At 46.2% G+C, this 20,113-nt stretch overlaps 1 protein-coding gene across 1 annotated transcript in view; it reads right to left on the bottom strand.

The window, feature by feature from the left end:
- The window catches only part of ttbk1a (tau tubulin kinase 1a), a 40,292-nt gene that overhangs the window by 4,545 nt on the left and 15,634 nt on the right, over window positions 1-20,113 (bottom strand). The window contains exons 7-14 of the mRNA XM_070827652.1: window positions 16,969-17,034; window positions 16,794-16,886; window positions 15,841-15,966; window positions 15,600-15,754; window positions 15,021-15,231; window positions 14,762-14,934; window positions 13,761-14,101; window positions 12,627-12,805 (exon numbers count right to left, since the gene is read on the bottom strand). Of these exons, the coding sequence (XP_070683753.1) occupies window positions 12,627-12,805; window positions 13,761-14,101; window positions 14,762-14,934; window positions 15,021-15,231; window positions 15,600-15,754; window positions 15,841-15,966; window positions 16,794-16,886; window positions 16,969-17,034 (1,344 nt within the window). The remainder of the gene's footprint in view (window positions 1-12,626; window positions 12,806-13,760; window positions 14,102-14,761; window positions 14,935-15,020; window positions 15,232-15,599; window positions 15,755-15,840; window positions 15,967-16,793; window positions 16,887-16,968; window positions 17,035-20,113) is intronic.

The following is a 20,113-nucleotide window of genomic DNA, read 5'->3' as shown; positions in this document are numbered from 1 at the left end:
ACTGCACATGGAACGGTTGAGGGACAATTTAAGATGATTCTGGATCTTATTTTTGTTGTTTTGGCCACGATTCCTGAAATTAAGGTAAAGCCTAAGTATGTAAAACTGCGTGAAGTCCAGAACAAACCTGGAAGTATCTCTTCGAAGTTTGCCGACTGTTTATGTTGAACGTTTTGAGTAAATAGTTCAGACTGGTTTTCTTGTTGCGACACTGTACCTCTGCTGTTCATCTACCTTCTCTCATGATCGATGAGAACAACGTCCGAAAGTTCAAAACAGCCAAATACTGAGCGAAGTCCGTGACGTTTCGCAGCACTCTGCTTCGTGACGTCCTCCACTAACGAACGAACCCTTGGGTGTGAACGCTGCAGAATGATCGATGTGATGAAAGATCACTGAATGAAAAAAGCTCCATTTGATTGTTGCGATGGTGAATTCAGCTCTGGACTCCACCGCTCAGATCCGTGAGTATCCCCTCTAGTAGCGGAGTGAATTATTTACAAAAAGAATCAGTGTTTCAGTCAGAGGTGTGTATTCGCTGTGTTTCTGTTGTAATTACAGTACAGTGCTGTTTTCAGTCATTTTACAGTCAGAGGTGCGTGTCGTACAAACAGTAGATCTCATGCAAAGAGTGGCGACAGTCGGTAAACAGTCTCTTGGTACGACATACCGTCATTAATGCTGCGGATTGTTTTTTAAAGAATAAGCACACTCAAAGCTTCCTACCGCCTGTTTTTAACTGCATGTGGCACTGCACTCATGGTGACACACGACTAGACATCGACATGTATCAGTGACAATCTTGTACGGTAGGTGAATCATTTTGCAGGCGTGCAAAATAAAGCTCGGAGTTAGCAGCTAGTCCACTTCATACATTCTCTAAGTGGTTGTAGTGTAACGCTAGAACACTAAATAGAAAGCGGGCAGGACGTCCTGAAATCAGCATGAAGCAGCATGAAAACAAGGTCAGGTGGTCTCCTCAGCAGAGGGACGCTTCCTGTCAGCTGATGTTAACGCCTCGAGCTTAATGAAACAGCAAGTGGTGCATATTTAGTTAATGTAGCCCTTTAACACATTGAGAAAGCAACCATTTGGCTTTCACTGCACAACATGGCCGTCCTCCAAGTCTCCTGGAGGGTACGCCGCCACGACTGAGCAAGTTCAGGAGACTCTGACTTGCGATGACATTCGTGGCGACATGTCACGTAACGCTGCTTTGGTTTGACGTTAGCAGGTTCACAGCTCGACCTTTCCAACGGCTCGTCGTTCTTCTAGAAGCAGAGACGACCGATTAATAACCTGAAGAATGCTCGTAGATCAGCTTTTTTCATTCAAAGTCTCTTCTGTTCCAAACAACTCTTTTACTATTTGCTCCTCTTGAGAGGATCTTTTTCTGTAACACGATGGGAGGAGAGACGTGACGACGCATCGACTACATCACTCCTCTTCCTGCTCTTTGCTCTGATGGTTATTCTGTAGTTTCCAGGTGGAAAAATGAACGGATGCAAAGAAGCAACACGATGTAAAAGGTGATTATTGAACCTTTGAATCTTCATTTAAACAAACTATTTTTCTCGTCGTTCTTCCACACTGAAGTTTGTGCTGGTAAATTTAATCTGTCTAAAGGGAACTGAACAGTTTTTCTCCACTTGCAGTTGAATCATGTTGATGTTTAGAGCAACTTTAGGATTTTGGATGAAGCTCTGGAATATCAACGCCTGCACTTTGTCTCTGATGCTTCATCCCCATGATCAGCTTTCTGTCAACACCATTTCAAAGAATCTACCACCTTCAAAACGGTAACACACTTCTACTAAAACCCACAAAGAACGAGAACATCCAGCTGGTTCCCCACTGGTCCACACAACACTGAACTGGCTACATTTACTACGCATGCCCTTACGATACAGCCGCCACTGTCTGTAACGCCGTTTGTCTCATTGCTTGTGAAATGGAGAAAATGGCTGTGAAATAAGAACTCTGCTCCGCTCTGAACGAGCCTTCGTGGGATTATAGCCTTGGTTTTTATTCATTTCATCCCATTCGTTATTTTTCATTCCTGATCATAATTTTTTTTTAAATCTTCCGTCAGACTGATTTCCGTCATTCCAGGCAGCTCAAGTCGTTTCTGTAGAGATCAACACTTAGAGCAGATTATCCAGCACAGCGACCCGCGATAAGAAAGTGATTCATGGGTGGTCTTGTCTTCATTTTATTGGGTGGATTAATTCTATCTGGGTAAGAAACACAAGGCAGATGCTGTGAAATGTTCCTGCCTGTCATATTTGTATTTGACTCATTATTCTTCTTTTCCTAAACCTAACCAAACTACCACTGAAAACTGATGGCAATAAAAGATGAACTGAAAAAGTTAAGTTGTCTGAGTTCATTTAATCTGTTTTAGTGTCTGTTTGAGCTCGATTCTGCTGGGTGAAAACTTTCCGACCAAATGACTGAAACAGTGCCGGGTTACTACAGGACTTGTGGTTTCGGGTCAGGCCGACTCTCTGCTCTGCCAGCTGACTTTCATAGAAATGAACTGAACCCGCCGGCTGGAAGAAGGAAAATCAATCTGAAAACTCCAGAGTGTACATTTAAATAGGTCTCTTTTTTGTAATAACACCCCACATCTCACTTATTGCGTCTGTGTTTTGCATCCAAACAGTGATACCCCCCCCCCCCCGTCCACGCAAGTGATAAAGTGCAACAGTGGCGTCCAACGGTCTGAAAATAGTGAAAGAAGTGGAAGCACAATGGAAATAAGACGGTGATCCAAACACACAACAACAAGTCAGGAAGCAGGAACCCCCCCCCAGTCAGTCGGCTCCATCAGACACCAACAGCCTCCGGAGAATCCAGCCACGTGTCCAGAAAACACCAAACCAACCGACCCAGCAGTCCAAACCGCCTGGTGGACCTGAAGTCCACCGAAGTAGTCGGACGCCAACAAAAACCCAAAATGAGACAAATCTCAGTGACGGCATTTTTATCGCCAATCCTCATGAATGAAACTGGACCGACCTCGTTCGCTGGAAGACCTGATTCATGTCAAACACATTAAACCTCCACAACGACCCCCCCAGATCTCCGAGCGGCTGTGGTTTCTGTTTCTGAGCTCGTTAATTATCTCGTTAAGTGCCAGCCACCGTCCTCACTCCTCCGTCAGAGTCCTCTTTTCTGTCTTCAGGCTGAGAGAACGATTAAACAAGATTAAGAGGCTCTGTGAGGTTGTGCTTCGTCCACAGCCTTAAAGCTGCATCCTCTCTAGTGTCCAGCAGGGGGCGACTCCACTGGCTCCAAACAGAAGTCTGATTGGATGGAAGTCAATGAGGAAATGAGGAGACTTCTCTCCTGGTTTATCAGCTCAGTGAACAGTTTCTGCTCTCAGTCTCTAGTTTACTGTCTTCTTCAGCACAGCAGGACGTTCATGTAGTAGATTATGGTCCATTTAGAGGCTTTAGGGCGGGGCTACCTGCTCACTGACCAATCAGAGGCAGGTCCTGTGTAAACCTAACCAATAGATGGTTTTTCCGGCTGTGAAGCCAAACTCGAGGCTCAGAATCTGCGGTCCACAAACCAACTGGTTTTTCTCTACCGTCTGTGTTGTGACGTTCCCCTCGGAGGTTTCAGAGCCTGATATCTTCTATGATTCTTGTAACTGCCTCTTTAATTCTTGTTTATTGTGCATTTGTGCTGCTCTGTTTTGAGTTTTTCTGAATGCTGCTTGTTCTTGTGTCTCTGCTGCAAAAGCGATGTTGATCTCAATGAAACTGGCTGATGAAATAAAGATTAAATACAAATAGAAAGAAGTCAAATTAGCAGCAAAGTTAAAGTCCGGCTGAGGCTGATGGCATCATTAGTTAAACCAAAGTTCTGGACACGTTAACATGCTAAATAAAGTTATTACGGTTCATCCTTGGGGGAACATGAACATCTGAACCACATTTTGTCACAGTCCATCCAACAGCTGTTGAGACGTTTCACTCAAAACCACAAATGTGAACCTCGTGGTGGCGCTAGAGGAAAAAATCAGAGGATGATTTAAGTCATTAGGATTCATCCTCTGAGGAACACGAATGTCTGAAACAGATCTCATGACAACCCAGTGGCTGTAGAGATGTTCCAGCGTGGACCACAGCGGGTGAAGATGAACGAGGTCTTCATCTACAGACTAACTTCTGGAATAATCTTGAAGCCGCTCTGACGAGACGAACTGACACCAATAATACCCATGATGCTCTACGACACGTTTTAGGGCTCCGCCTCCGCTTGCGTTTCCCAAACAATCATAAAAAAGATCAATCACTTCAAAATGTTTCAGGAAGTAAAGCAGGAGTGAGCTGAAGAGGCTCGTGTCATGTGACCTTCAAACGAATCAGAACTCGTTTTCAGTCTAGTTTTACTGTTTTTGCTTTTATTTTTAATGTTTTGTGAAACATTTCTAGAAAATCTCTATTGTGATGTTCTTTAAGGTCTTTTTTTTTGCTCTATTGTCACATTTTGGAGCTGTGAGTTTATTTAGTAAAATGTTTTGTGGCTTTATGAAATGTCTCGGTGTGTCCACTCTTCCTAAATTCTACAACGTTGCTGTGTTTTTAGTTTTTTTATTTTATTTTTGGGGGGTGGGGGGGGCTCCGTACATCCCGACACAGTAACCGCTTCTTTCCCTAAAAGCTTTGATCACACACAACATTTAATGGAGCGGTGAGGTGTCGGTGTATTGCTCGGTGGACGGGACGATCGGAGGGGAAACGCCGACTCCAAAGTCTCGGTGCAAAAACTTGATCGCCGGGACGACCTGCATTCCTCGACGATCGCTTCTTCATTTCAGCAGGAAAAGCAGAAAACCGATAACGATAAATAAACACAAACACCGTACAGCTTAACAGTCTGTTAGCAGCCTCGCTCCGCTTCACTTCGCTTCACTTCACTTTGCTCCGCTTCGCTTCGCTCCAGAAGGATTCAGTTTCACGTCGTTTCCTCTGGTTTGCGGCAACAAAAGGTTTGCAGAGAGGCTTCTTAGAGTTTATTGCATGGAAAATATTCCCAGTCGTCGTCAGCACTCTTCTTCTGTTCCTCTGCTCGAAAAGTTGGCGGAGCTACGTGTGTGTGTGTGTGTGTGTGTGTGTGTGTGTGTGTGAGTGTGTGTGTGAGAGAAACTATTTGTCTGTTGACCAGCACAGTGCTGCTGCTGTGTGCCAGTAATATGGCTTGTTGTGGTGAATTAACATGTGTGGTTATTATCTGGCTCTCAGTTTCGTGTGTGTCTGTGTGTGTGTGTGTGTGTGTGTGTGTGTGTGTGTGTGTGTGTGTGTGTGTGTGTGTGTGTGTGTGTGTGTGCAGAGCCAGCCACCAACAGGCTCCAAAACACAAACATGAAACCAGCTGTTGGTTTTCTGGTTTTAAAGTTTTAACAAAACCAACTTTACTCACTTTCAACGGGCCGGGGGGGGGGGGTTCTGCCCCGAGCCCCAAAAATGGTTTAACTGACTCTGCACACGTGTGTTTGACCATGTGTGTGTGTTCTATGTGTGTGTGTGTTCTATGTGTGTGTGTTCTATGTGTGTGTGTGTTCTATGTGTGTTCCATGTGTTCTATGTGTGTGTGTTCTATGTGTGTTCCATGTGTTCTATGTGTGTGTGTTCTATGTGTGTTCCATGTGTTCTATGTGTGTGTGTGTGTTCTATGTGTGTGTTCTATGTGTGTTCCATGTGTTCTATGTGTGTGTGTGTGTTCTATGTGTGTTCCATGTGTTCTATGTGTGTTCTGTGTGTGTTCTATGTGTGTGTTCTATGTGTGTGTGTGTTCTGTGTGTGTTCTATGTGTGTTCTGTGTGTTCTATGTTCTGAGTCCGTCTCTCAGTCCTCTCAGCTGCTGTTCTTGTTCATCAGCTTGGCTAACATCTGCTGCAGCTGCGTCCTCGACACGTTCAGGACCGAGTGTCTGCTCCGCGGGCTGCCGGGCGTCGGCAGGGTGCCTGCGTGCCGCCGCCGGACCGAGGCGGTGGCGGCGTTGATGTGGGCGGGGCTGCTCTCGGCCGAGCGGCTCCTCTGGATGAAGCTGCCTCCTCCGTGGGGGTACTGCTCCGTCTCCAGGGTGGAGGAGGAGAAGACGTAGGAGGCCAGCCTCCTCAGCTGATTGGGCCGCGGCTGGTGCCGGTCCTCTTCCAGCTGCAAACAGACCAATCAGAGACAGGGAGGGAGGAGGTTAGCGAGCGGGAAGCCACCCTTCACACAAGACATGCTTCAATAAACGTTCTCCTACGGCTACGTCCCAACACTGTGGTTTGGCCTCCTGCCCTCGTCTCCGTCCTCTCCCTGACCGGGCGTTAGATGGGAGAGAGCCGATTGGTGCTCTCGCACATCTAAAGCCCTCAGCTGATTGGTCAAAGGCTGCGAGGGGAGGAGCTCGGGGAGAGAAGCTGGAGGAGTGTTGGCGTAAATCTGGCACTGTGTCTACAGCTATCAGCTGCTAGTTAGAGGCTAGACAAAGTTAACGGGTCAGCCGAGCCAATAGACTGTTAGCTGTGTGCGAGACTAGCATCCCACTAGCTGGACAAATGGTGAAGACAATAATTTCCCCACAAAGAAGCAAGTTTAAAAGGACACAAGTCACCAGCACGAACACTGCACACACTGTATCTCACTACGTCTACAACAGTCTGAGCTCTGAGCTTTGGACTTCTGAAGGGAAAAATGAGCATTGGAGATGCAAAAAGAAACAGGGAACACAAAAGAGAGATGGAGTCATCAGGCACACAAAACACAGACACACGACGGGGGGAAGGGAGGAAATATGTCTGAACAGAAGGAAAAGGAAGAGGAGGAACAGAAACTGAGTGAGAGAACAGAGGTAAAGGACTATTCCTAAACTGTGCTTACCCCGAAACATCACTTTATTTCTTCTTGTGTTGTCCCAATGGCACCCTCGCTCTTTTCTCTGTCTCCTCAGGTGACTCAAACTCGACATACTGTGTACTTTTAAAGCGATAGGTTGGGGGCAAAGGCATCAGTAGTTATGTGGAGGGAGGAGGGGGAGGGAGGGGAAATTGGAGAGGAGTAAAAAAAGAGAATGGCAGTCCTCGATGGCCGGCGGCGGCGGAGCGCTCGCTCTGAGTCTAGCGGAGGAAATCGGCGCGGGATAAAGATGGCGGCTAAAATATCGCTAGAGGCGGGTTTGTGCACACGTTTGAGCTCGGACTTAAGCGAGATGATGCGACACTGCGGATAAAGTGAAAATATCAGAGATGATGTGAGAGCGTCCAGCCTGTGAACAGCAGCCGCCAGGTACGGAGGAGCGAAGACGACTTATCAGTGAATAAAGAAACGAGTGCATGAAGAAATCAAATGGTCACATAAAAGTGTAACGGAGCTCAAATGGAGAAAGAAAATTAAGAAACCAAACAAAAGAATCACCAACAAAACTCCTGCTGAGGGAAAATGAAATATAAAAATCCTGAGCTGAAAATAAAACGTAAAATAAATGTTAAACTTTCATGAAATCAGTTGTGCATATTCAGACTCCCCACAGGTTAGACCCTAATGATTCTTTCCTCTAGCGCCACCATCAGGACAACATTTCCACAAGGAATACACAAGAAATACACACACACACACACACACACTCAAATCAAAGTATAATGTCATGAAATGTGCTGATCTCCTTCCTGCTCTTCAGAGGATGAACCCTTCAGGTTTTAATGATCCTTTAGCTCCACTAGTGGTGAACAACAGACACAATTAAATAACAGAATAGAAACAGAAATGATGTTATTTGTACATATTGTGGCTGTACTGAACCCTCCAGCCTGAAGGGGGCAGCACTTTAAAACTCACATTTTCACTTTATTTGGCATTTTTTAAAATGTATTTGCATGTTTTTTTATAGTTAGTGAGGATTGGTCCTCCATGAAAGTACTACAGGATGCTGATTTATCAGTTTTTATCATTATAATATTATTGAGGCATTATTTACTCCTTTTTAGTGTTTTTAGCTTGTGTATTTGTGTACATGTGGTTTTATTACATTCATCATGAATTTATAGAGTCCCAGAAGTCCTAGAAGGTATTTTTTTTTATTATTTTGTGTGCACAGTATGTTATTTGTACTGTGATACGTTCTAAAGATAGAAAGAACATGTTTCGGCACTGCGGGGGCTGATGGGTCATCTGACTTTTAGCTGCTTGCAGACAAACACTGCTCAGGTGAGCTGTGAGTGTTTATCTGATCAGACCACAGGTTTGATTCTAACATCCACGTTTCAGCAAATGAACCCTCAAACCATCAGCAGTTCACTGGAGTCACTCTTTTTCCTCCAGACAGAGTGAAATGTCCCACAGCGATCTGAAGACGGCAGCTGGTAATGAACCAATAAAACAGTTTCCAATGTGTTTTGGAAGACTGGTGACCTCTGACCCCCTCCCTTTCTGCTATGATATTAGTGTGTATGAAGGGACAGAACTGTGTGGAACCCAAAGTGATAGAAAACCCCGTTCATTGCTGAATGTGGTGAACAGATCGTAGATATCAACGAGCTGTTGCTAACTAGAGTTAACCACCACTAATCTAACCTAAAATCAGCCCAAACTGAGCCTGATGCAACAAAGTGTGGAGGACAAAGAGCAAACAGCTTTAACAAAGACAACAGAGGCTGAAAAGGCTCCTCGGTTTCTTTTAAATTCCAAAAATACAAACTCTGCATGGTTCTCAATCTTCTTGGCATCTTCTAAAGTGAAGTTATGCAGGTGAATTACTGACTGAGAGGGTCAAAGAATGGGTTCTTCTCCACGTACAAGTGACGGGATACATGTTCCAGCCAGTCGCCATGTTTCCACTTTCTCGCCCCCTTTGGTGTCTGACACATCACACAAAGTGACCTGCAGCTTCTGTACGAGACGCTGAACGACAAGGTAGATTATAACCGCAGTAAAAGTCAGTTTCAGTGCCTAAACTTAACCAACCTGTGAAACCCGCCGGTTTCAGAAAGTTAACCACGTGTTTTTTTTAACGTTACCATGACGACGAAGGTCTGACCTGTCTGCGGCAAGTATTTGAATAAGTGGGTATGAGAACCATTTGGACTGAAGGGAAGGACGCTCTAATGTTGACGCAGAAGGGCGCCTTGTGCAACGGTATCAAACGCCAAAGGGGGCAACGAAGTGCCGTATTAGACGTCCTGAGAATTGAACCGATTGGTTTCCACCAATGGCACAGGGTGGCTCGATCGGTACTTTTGTTTTCCACAGCTGATAATAGCGTAGCCATGTGAAACCGCCATGACATCATCTTCAACCCGACACTAATCTGGGTCGAGTGAATAAAAAAAATTTGTTTCCTACTTGGCAGAGTGTCGGTACTCAATACCTTTAAGGTATCGACCAAAATAACCCAGAACCAGTCAGTCAAACGCTCGACTTGCGGCGTCCACCTGACGGGAGATTGGCCCACGGCTACAACCTGTACAGTCTGTGGTGAGTTGGCAGTGACTGAGCTGGGATGTCACCAAAACGTTCAAAGCTTTGTCTACACTACTCGCCTGTGGCATCTGATGCCAAGACATGGATAACCTGCACCTCAGCAAGCACGGAGAGAAGGTATCCAACGTACGAGGTGTCACTTTCAGGGAACTGGTGTCTTCAGTTTTTGAGCCCTCGTCGCTACAGACGGAAGCTCTGCCGCTTAAAGACAGCAGGTTTGTGGAGGACGTCCAATCAGTGGTCGGCAGGGTTTTCTCCAGGCAGAGCCATGTGGTGGATATTCTCATGTTACTCCATCAGGTGGCAGTAGAGCACCAAGAGATGCAGCAACGCACCAACGAAGACGTGAAGAAGATGACTGTTAGCAAGAAAACATGGAGCTAAATGAAGTGTTCAAAACAAAGAGGTCTGTGAACGTTGTGTGAGGAGGAAACACCTTCAACACGTTTGTTTAAAGATCCACGAGTGCAGAAACTTTCTCTGGGTTCGGTACTTTACTGACTCAAGTGTCCAGAGCTTTGTTTGCTTTTAAGCTTTTTCCAACTTCTGAAGTTGTTTTTGCTCCTCACTTGAACCACTGAAGCTCCGACACACCGCTAACACTCCAGCGCTCATGCTGAGAACATCTTTATTTTCTTCACAACTCTGGATGCTGCAAATTATGATTGTTAACGTCCACTGGCTCTTTGTAAAGTTCTCACTTTCCATAACCATGAACCACGAGTGCATTTTAGAGAAAGTAAACTATGGTGAAGTTATGGTGAAAACACTTGGTTAAGGTAGTTAAGGTAGGTTACATTCATTTAACTTCAGGTCTGTGGACACAGCGTCCGTCCTCCACAGCTGAACGCTGGCACTGTGCGTGGATCATGAAGTGTGTTTGTGTGTGTGTGTGTGTTTGTGTGTAAGTGTGTGTTTGTGTGTGTGTGTGTGTGTGTGTGTGTGTGTGTGTGTGTGTGTTTGTGTGTGTGTGTGTGTGTGTGTGTGTGTGTGTGTGTGTTTGTGTGTGTGTGTGTGTGTGTGTGTGTGTGAAAACATCATGGACATCCTGACTGAACCGTGGGCTCGTACGAGCTGCTGCTTCTCATTCATTCCTTCACAGTAAAACAACGGCCAAAGAAAAGGTCATGAGCAAAAGCAAAGAGATGGAAAAGATTTGAAGTGGAGGAGGCGGCAGCATCCACCCCGCTGCTGATTCATGTGTCACAGTCAGTCGAAGACAATTCAAACCACCAACACCGTCGGCCAAAGAGAAACTGGAGGCAACCAAACCTGAGCAGAGACACCAAGCTGCTTAAAGCACAGGAGTCACTTCAGCTACGACCAGCAGCTGCATAGCTTAGCTTAGCATAAAGAGTGGACATGGGGACACCACTGATGTGTGAAGAGACCTGGACACAGTCCTGGAGGTGGGCTCTGTTGGTCAGAGGCACATGGGGCCAAACAACGTTGGACTTCCAGGGTATAAAATTACCTGGACCTTCTGCACAAGGACGTCCAACCAAGGAGCTAGGTTAGCCCTGTGCTCACTTCCTGTTAGCCCTGTGCTCACTTCCTGTTAACCCTGTGCTCACTTCCTGTTAACCCTGTGCTAACTTGAATTATCGGACTGAATGGATCAAACTGTGACGGTGAACCGAACCACGACAACAAGCAGAGAATATGGGATTATGCCATAAAGGGCTCAGTTTATAGAATATGACTGAGTAACATAACAGTTGTGGCTCCATCAGATCATGAAACTGCAACAACAAGCAGTTTTATCTGAAAATGAGGACAGAAAACTTCAGTTTCATGTTTCCAACAAGGAACATACTGAAGAAAATGTGCAGAGGAGGCTAAACTGGGTAATGTAGCAGGACTCTAGCATCTGTTCTGTCAGAGAAGAACAGTCCTTCCTTCCTCAGGTGACCTCAGGTATGTGAGCTGTGTACTCTGAACCTGCTGTAGGACATGTGAGAAGCTTCATGTGCTGCATGTAAGGTAAAACTATGACAATAATACACATGAAGCTAATGTGAGCTGCTGTCTTTTACTGTCGCAGCTCTCTGAAAATAACCTCCCAGCAGCTTGGAAACATTTTAAATCCTCAGTTGACCGAACAACCATGAGTGCAGCTGGATGACGGATGGATGCTCCTGTGCTTTAAACGTCCCGTGAAGCCCCCGGTCACCCTGCCCCCCCCTCCTGTGGCCCCAGGGTCGACTGTCTGTGACATATAATCAGCTGCAGGGGTCCGACTCCTTTAAAGGACAATTCCAGCACGAGTCCACGTTCTGCTCGTTACCTCCAGCTGGTGTTTCGTCTGCACACCTGAGGACGTCCAGGTGCACCTACCTGCCTACAGCCCCCCCATGACAGATCACAGAGGGAGGATTCTTGTTGTTTGATGAACAATCTCCACTTAAATTAGTTTGTTGGTTTCAGATTTTTAGGTTTTACTTTGGAAACCACTGAGGGCTGCTGATTATTTATTGATCTGCAGGTGAGGAGCTGATGTGTGGAGGAGGAGCCGTCACTGCTCGGCCAATCAGGCACAGCGGGGGGCACCAGACTGCTCACAGCCTAAACTAACTTCACCTCACGCCCTCAGTGAAGGGCAGTACTCTATTAGTTGACAAACACTGTAAAAAGCTGTCAGGAAGCCATTTTTTTACAGTGTTTCATGTTAAATGCTTTTTATGTCGTGAAAATGCATAAAACCTGACACTGTGGTGAAGCGTTAAAACGCCAATTTTTAATCTCTTAATCTCTCAGGTGAAGGTGACTCACCTGGTCTAGTAGAACAGGTCTGACCTGCTAAAGGTGCTTTGGAATGAATGGGGGGGTGATTCGTCCTGCAGGTCCTGGGATTGTGAACCGAACTGTCTTTCATTAACTCTCTCCTGCCTGCTGCTCCTCCCCTTTTGTTTCCTCAGCTGAAGTAAAACGAAGCAGAATCGTCGATGGAAACCAAAGCGGAGAAGCAGAAGCTGCCGCCGTGCTGGATTTGTCCTTTAAGCTGCATGTTGGCCGACAGATAAAAGAGGCGGAGCAGCTGCTGCACCGTCATCAGAGCGACGAACCTGCGCAGCGGCCGTCCACGTCCTCATCTGTCCGCCAACATCAGAGAGCTGAGCTCTCCTCTGATTGGCTGGCCGGGTCTCTTACCGGTCTTTGAGGTCCAATGGGCTCCGACTCTCTCCGGCGGGGGCGTCCCGACGGCAGCGAGTGGCAGGGCGACTGGGCGGGGCTCCCACCACTCCTCCTTGACGCCTCCTCCTCCGTTAGCGTTAGCATGCCTCGGCTGCTCTCCCTGGTGTGGGTCTTTGGACGAACCACCAGCTCCCCTCCTGCAGGGAAACCCAACCAGAGTCACCAGAGTCACCAGAGACGGAGGATGAAACATTTAACATTGACTTCCATCAAATAAAAGGTGACGCTGATGTTTACCGCTGTGGCAGTCTTACAAATACATTTTTAACATCGATACCATCCTCATCTCTGTGTGTCCAGTACTAACATAAAGCCCCAGGCCTGTTGAGCCTAGCTTAGCACAAAGACTGGAAGCAGGAGAAACCGTCCAACAGCTCCGTCTGGTTTACAGGCTGCACGGACTTCACTGTAGTTTTAGCTGCAGTAAGCCAAGAGCCTTCTGCTGACCTCGTCCTCAATGAGGTCTGACAGGAAGGTAAAGTGGTTGAAATACTCTGAACGTAGCGTCCGTACAGCGTGCCGACCGCCATCTACTGTAGGTAACAGTAGCTCAGACAGCCACACGTCAAATAATCAGAACTGTCCCTTTAGGCCACAGTAACACCCATCATTATTTTACACACTGACAACAGAGTGAAACTGGGCCTTTAAAAACTGTGCCCATTCAACTTCGAAGCAATTCAGCTTCATCACGTCTTCTAAAACATTTTATGAGCTAAATAATATCAAAAACAGGGAAATAAAACTCCAGATTTTATGAATAAAAAGAAGAAGCCAAGTTGGTTCGTCATTATATTCAGACTCTGTCTGTGTTCCCAGCAGGGGAACCTTTCCACGGGTCACAAAGATAACATTTAACCCCAGAGGGTAGACGACAGGCTCTCCACCCACTGAGAAAACACTACAACCAGTTTCTATGTGGATGGGAACCAACCACAATATGTTCATAGTCTCAGTCTCTAGTTTACAGTCTTCTTCATGTAGTAAATGATGGTCCATTTAGAGGAAGATACACCAGGACGAATCACCGCTCTGACGCCACAATGCTAAGCTCAAGGCTTTACCTTCCTGTTTTACAGGTGATCTTACCTCCGGCCCTGAGCCTCCTCCTCTCCTCCTGCTCCTCCAGGGGGCGGAGCTCCTCTGGCTCCTCGTCAGTGGTTCCTGATGTGGTCGGCTGGAAGTCTCGCAGCTCCGCCTCTTTGTCGATGATCACCCACTCTTTGCTGTCAAAGTCCTCCTCCTCGGCCAGCGGGACGGAGCGGATGAAGGCGTTGCTGTGCGCCTCCTGGTCAACGGACGCCACCGACACTTCCTGACGCCCGCTGACCTGCCGGTCGCCGCGGCAACCAGGGTCAACGGACAGCATCTGAGCCGGCTGGGAGGAATAGACGTGACGGGAAGGAGAGCCGAGGATGTCCATCCTGGACCTGGAGGACATACAGACAGACAGGAAGAGATCAAGTCACTCACTCAGTCCTTTGAGCACAAGTCCAAGTGAAGTCACAAGTCAGTTCAAACAAGTCAGTGAAAGTTGTGTCAAACAGGAAGCCTCAAGTCAACACTCAAGTCGCACGCCGTCATAATCCAACTGAAAAGATTTCTGAACGCTGAACAATCTGAGACTGAGTCCCTCCAAAGCACAGGCCAAACAATGCACCATCTAAATACTACTTCCTGTGTCTTGTCGCCCCTCATGTTCACCTCGTTTTAGTGTTTTTGCTGTAGACATGACCAGGCAGGATGTGTGGCCTCTGATTCAGAGGCACATCACACTTCCTGGTGGGCGTTTCGAAAGACCCCGATTGGAGCAGCACCCACTCGAGCGCTCCAATCCAGAGGAGGCAGATTTGGGACTAAGGGGCTACAAATGCTGGTCAGTCGCGGAGGCTCGGACTTCAAGTGGACAAGCTCTCACTGCTGTTTCAGACTGAGAGACGTAAATCATTGTTTGCAAGCTTGCTGTGTTTGACAAAACCAGACATCAACATTGTGCTGTTCACCAGATTTCCATGCTGTTGGATCATAAACCTAAAAGAAAGAATCCTGCCCGTAACCCTTCTGCAGTGTTTCCTGATGTTTCCCATCACCTCTGTCCGTAGGCGTCGGCCCGGCCCTCTGCAGCAGACAGGCGGTCAGATTCGGGGCTGTTGACCCGGCGGTACCGTAGAGACCGACCCTGACCTGTCGGCGACTCCGGGACTCCACCTCGAACCGGCGACACGGGACACACCGCCCGACCTGCCTCCTCCTCCTGAGCTCCCTGAGAGGGACAGAAAATACACAAACGTGACCTGAAGGTAAAAACTAAACTCATACATCAGGTTTTCCTCTGTCAGCTGTTCAAACCTTGTTCAGGCTGATCCTGAGTCTGTTGCGGTTGAAGTCGGTGTCCTCCCAGGCCTCTCCCGGCTCTCCGGCGTGCGGGACGCCCGTCTCTCCGGGGGGCCGACTGGGCGGCGCCGGGGGGGCGTTTTCCTGATCGCTGAGATGTTCATCCTGCAGAACGTCGTCAGTGTTCTCCCGCTGAAGATCTCCAGGAACCGGCGTCACAATGGCTCTAAACATGGAGAACAAACAATGTTCTTTATTATTTATTATCCTGGTTTTTTACAATCTTCACTTCAGACTTCTGTAATATGTTTTACGGAAGATCCTTTTGGTTTAACCACAAACAGCCGTTCCATCGCTCTCTGCACACACACCAGACTACATTCACTAAAACAGGGATTTTAGAGCTGCTGCTCTGCTGCTGCCTCCATCAGTCAGTGTGTTTGTCTCGTTTGTCTTGAAAGGTAAAATTCCTGTTTTTGTGAATGGAGTCTGGCGGCTTTGAAGAGAGCGATGTAACTGTTTCTGGTTCTTGTCTCCTGCTTGAGTCTAGGAGGCGTAAAGCAGCGCTCATACAGCTGACGGTTTGGCTCTTACCCCACCATGGCGGCGGTGGGTCTGGTGTTGTGCTGTGGTTGGGTGGAGGCACTGGTCGACAGCGTGACATCACTTCCTCCCTTCTCCCAATCGAAAGGCTCGTTCTCAGTGATGATTCGCTCCTTCATGCTGTTCTCAAACACCGACATGAGCAGCTGGACAAAAACAACAGGAAGGAGTCATGAAGCTGAGGTGCAGCTGTCAACACTGAAGACAATACAGTTCACTTCACTGCGACTACCTGGTAGTCTGGTTTGGTGTAGTAGTCCAGGGCCAGGACGTGGTCCAGGAAGATATTAAACTCTGAAGGCATGTGTTTGAGCAGCATCCGATGGTCGTAACGCTCTTTAATCTGACCTACTTGTTCCTGGAAAAAACACAAAAATTCACTTTAAAAGTCAATTTAATGGCTTTACAAGGGAGACATTTGTGAGAGCATCCACAGGAATCCTGCTGTAAAATAATTTAGTGTAAGAGATGCAAACATCTGAGATGTTTATGTCTCATAAAGTGGCTGTGTGACACGTTAGTGAACAGCTGTTTATTTCCACCTGCAGCTGTTACAGGGCAACATGATCCTTCATGTGGAGTTATCGCAGTTTTAGGACTAAAACATCCAGTATCTGGTCGAACACTGAAACCCCAGATTGATCTGGTTTGGTCATTAAACTAATGTTGGAGTTTCTAACGGGATCAAACGGGCCGCGTTTCTTCTTCTTCTGCTGCTTTAAATGTGTCTCTAACAGGATCAAACAGGCCTCGTTTCTTCTTCTGCTGCTTTAAATGTGTCTCTAACAGGATCAAACAGGCTGCGTTTCTTCTTCTGCTGCTCTAAATGTGTTTCTTGGATGTACTTCCTGCTTTGTTGTGCTGCAGCTACAGACAGCAGCTAAAGTCACAGTCAGAGTGTTTCTCCATCCCAGATGAACCTCTGGTCGTCATGGTGTTAAAAACCCTCTGAGCGGCTGACGTCTGGCCTGGTGCCCCCCCCCATTAGAGAATAATACTGATGTGCTGCTGGAATATACCACTGACAGTCTGCAGGGGGGCTTTTATTTTGAAAACTGCGCTGATTCTCTTTGCCGTTTGTGGGGTCTGAAGGGTTAACTAGAGTGTGATTTGGATGCTCCCGGTGTGTTTAACCTTAACGGTGTGCTGCTGGGGGGGGGGGGCAGAGTGTGAAGCAGGTCTGACCTTGTCTTTGATCTTTCGCCATGGCAACTGTCCGACCGCAAACTCCACCAGCATGTAAAACAATGACCACAGGTCGTCATGGCGACCCATTTCCTGGAGGAACACAGCAGAGAGGCGTCATTAGGACTCGGCCGTCTGAGGCTCCACACGTCTGAGGACGGCGAGCAGCACTCACCTTGTTTTTGTGGGCGTTGACTGAAGCGTAGCGGACCGTCCCTCTGAAGCCCGCCACCGTCCTCGGCTGCACACAAGACGAGCAAAGTTAGTCATGAGCTCACACCTGTAACCTGCTGAACACAAACACTGTGAAAGGAGGCCTCAGTGTTGGTTCATCGGAGGGTCAGAACCGATCCGGTCGGTCTACTTCTCAGTTTTCATTAAACTCATTCATCACAGAGCCTTTTTACACGGATGGCTGAATATAGAACAGGAGGACGGAGAACCGCAGGGTTCCGTATGGACCCTTGATGTTCGTCAGCGTGCAGCCTCGTTATATTCAGGCCGACGCTCCGTCCGTTATCTGGTGACTGGTAGAAACACCAAAACGACCAAAATAATGAGACAAACAAACAGAGAGATCAGCGGAGGGTCACGCCGCATCCGCTCAGCCTCCACGGCGTTTCCATGGCGATATCATTCATACTGTGTGGCCAGCAGGCTATGACGTCATATTCAGGTTGCCACGACAACCGGGAGACACACCGTGACCTGAGAGGGGATGTGTGTCTGCAGGTCATGTGACGAGGTGGGACCAATCAGCTGTCTGCTCTGGCGCCGTTATGAATTGGCGCTTTATGAATAAAGACTGATCGATTAATTGATGCGTCCGGCGGATAGTTTTCTTGTCGCTCTGTGGATCTCTGAGCTTCATTTCTTTTATCTGTGTCATTATCTCTGTTTTAGTTATTGTCTCTGTGTCGCTGCTTCACCTCAAACTTTCTGTGCTACATTTTGTTCTTCTTTCGCTTCTAAATGTTGCGATGTGTCTTTTTGGACTCCACTTGTGGAAGAGATGTTCGATCTGAATGATGAAATAAAATCTAAAGAAACCAGATGTTTCCTCCTTGTTGTCATCGGCAGCTTTACTTCTTACAGTTTCCTTCTTTTTGGTTTGGTTTCACATTCTGATCACATGTTTACTTAAAGGCTGTGATGCTGCAGTGACTTCCTGTTTACATTGTTGTTTGCTTTTGATTGGACGGCGACAGAGACGTTTCCTAGCAACAGATTAACTCATGACACGTGGATGTTTGTGTCTCGTTGCTACGGTGATGAACGTGCGAAGCCGTCCGTATTAAGCGTGCTGATAAAGTTATATTGACAGCAGCGTGTCGGGGTGGGCGGCGCTCTGTGGATCAGCTGGGCGATGCGGCACTGACCCCTCCGTTGCCATAGAAACCACTCACATCCCTGGGTAACCATGGAGACGATGGAGAAACGGGGGGCATGCACGTCAAAATCATAAGTCCAAAGGAACTGTAAGAAAAACAAAAACAACACTGAAACGCAAAAAGGGTGGAAATAAAACAGTGAACAGATAAAAAACAGGTGAGAGACAAATCATTGATCCAAGACGTGATGATTGGTGATCAATAAACACTGGACGGCATGCACTGTCCCTTTAAACGGCCGTCTGAAACGAACTTAATCCGTCCGTGCTAACATGTCAAATGTGTTATTGAATGAAACTGAAATGTCGAAACGATAAATATGTTAGCGTGTTGATGAGAACACGCTAACAGTGTTAGCGTGTTGATGAGAACATGCTAACACTGTTAGTGTGTTGATGAACACATGCTAACAGTGTTAGCGTGTTGATGAGAACATGCTAACCTTGCCGTCACAGACAGAAGCTGATCCTGGAGCAGCTGCACTGATACGGTTAACAAGAGTTACCTGAACCACCATAAACTTAAAGTCTCCACCGGATGTTTGGTGATTTATGTGAAGATGAGTAATAAATGGTGCACACACACACACACACACACACACACACACACACACACACACACACACAGTGTGTAAATTACTGACGCTGTGCATAACCTACTCAGTACCAGTACGGCAAGCAGAAAGAGCCAAATACTGCCAGGATGCTGTTTCTTACAGTGTGTCATGTAAAATGCAGCTTTCTTCACCGTAAAAAGCCATAAAACCTGCCACTGTTACAGCACTGAGGTTTTTTACTCACATGGCCTTCAGCTCTACTGACACTACTGCAGTTACTACTAATACTACAAATACTACTGACACTACTGCAGTTACTACTAATACTACAAATACTACTGACACTACTGCAGTTACTACTAATACTACAAATACTACTGACACTACTGCAGTTACTACTAATACTACAAATACTACTGACACTACTGCAGTTACTACTAATACTACAAATACTACTGACACTACTGCAGTTACTACTAATACTACAAATACTACTGACACTACTGCAGTTACTACTAATACTACAAATACTACTGATACTACTGCAGTTACTACTAATACTACAAATACTACTGACACTACTGCAGTTACTACTAATACTACAAATACTACTGACACTACTGCAGTTACTACTAATACTACAAATACTACTGACACTACTGCAGTTACTACTAATACTACAAATACTACTGACACTACTGCAGTTACTACTAATACTACAAATACTACTGACACTACTGCAGTTACTACTAATACTACAAATACTACTGATACTACTGCAGTTACTACTAATACTACAAATACTACTGACACTACTGCAGTTACTACTAATACTACAAATACTACTGACACTACTGCAGTTACTACTAATACTACAAATACTACTGACACTACTGCAGTTACTACTAATACTACAAATACTACTGACACTACTGCAGTTACTACTAATACTACAAATACTACAAATACTACTGATACTACTGCAGTTACTACTAATACTACAAATACTACTGATACTACTGCAGTTACTACTAATACTACAAATACTACTGATACTACTGATACTACTACAGTTACTACTAATACTACAAATACTACTGATACTACTGCAGTTACTACTAATACTACAAATACTGCTGATACTACTGATACTACTGCAGTTACTACTAATACTACAAATACTACTGATACTACTGATACTACTAATACTACAAATACTACTGATACTACTGATACTACTGATACTACTGCAGTTACTACTAATACTACAAATACTACTGATACTACTGCAGTTACTACTAATACTACAAATACTACTGATACTACTGCAGTTACTACTAATACTACAAATACTACTGACACTACTGCAGTTA

This window comes from Pempheris klunzingeri, chromosome 3 (genome assembly GCF_042242105.1).
Source record: "Pempheris klunzingeri isolate RE-2024b chromosome 3, fPemKlu1.hap1, whole genome shotgun sequence".
Taxonomy (NCBI): domain Eukaryota; kingdom Metazoa; phylum Chordata; class Actinopteri; order Acropomatiformes; family Pempheridae; genus Pempheris; species Pempheris klunzingeri.
Note: the sequence above shows the minus strand (reverse complement) of the source record. Positions and strands in the feature narration are given on the sequence as shown.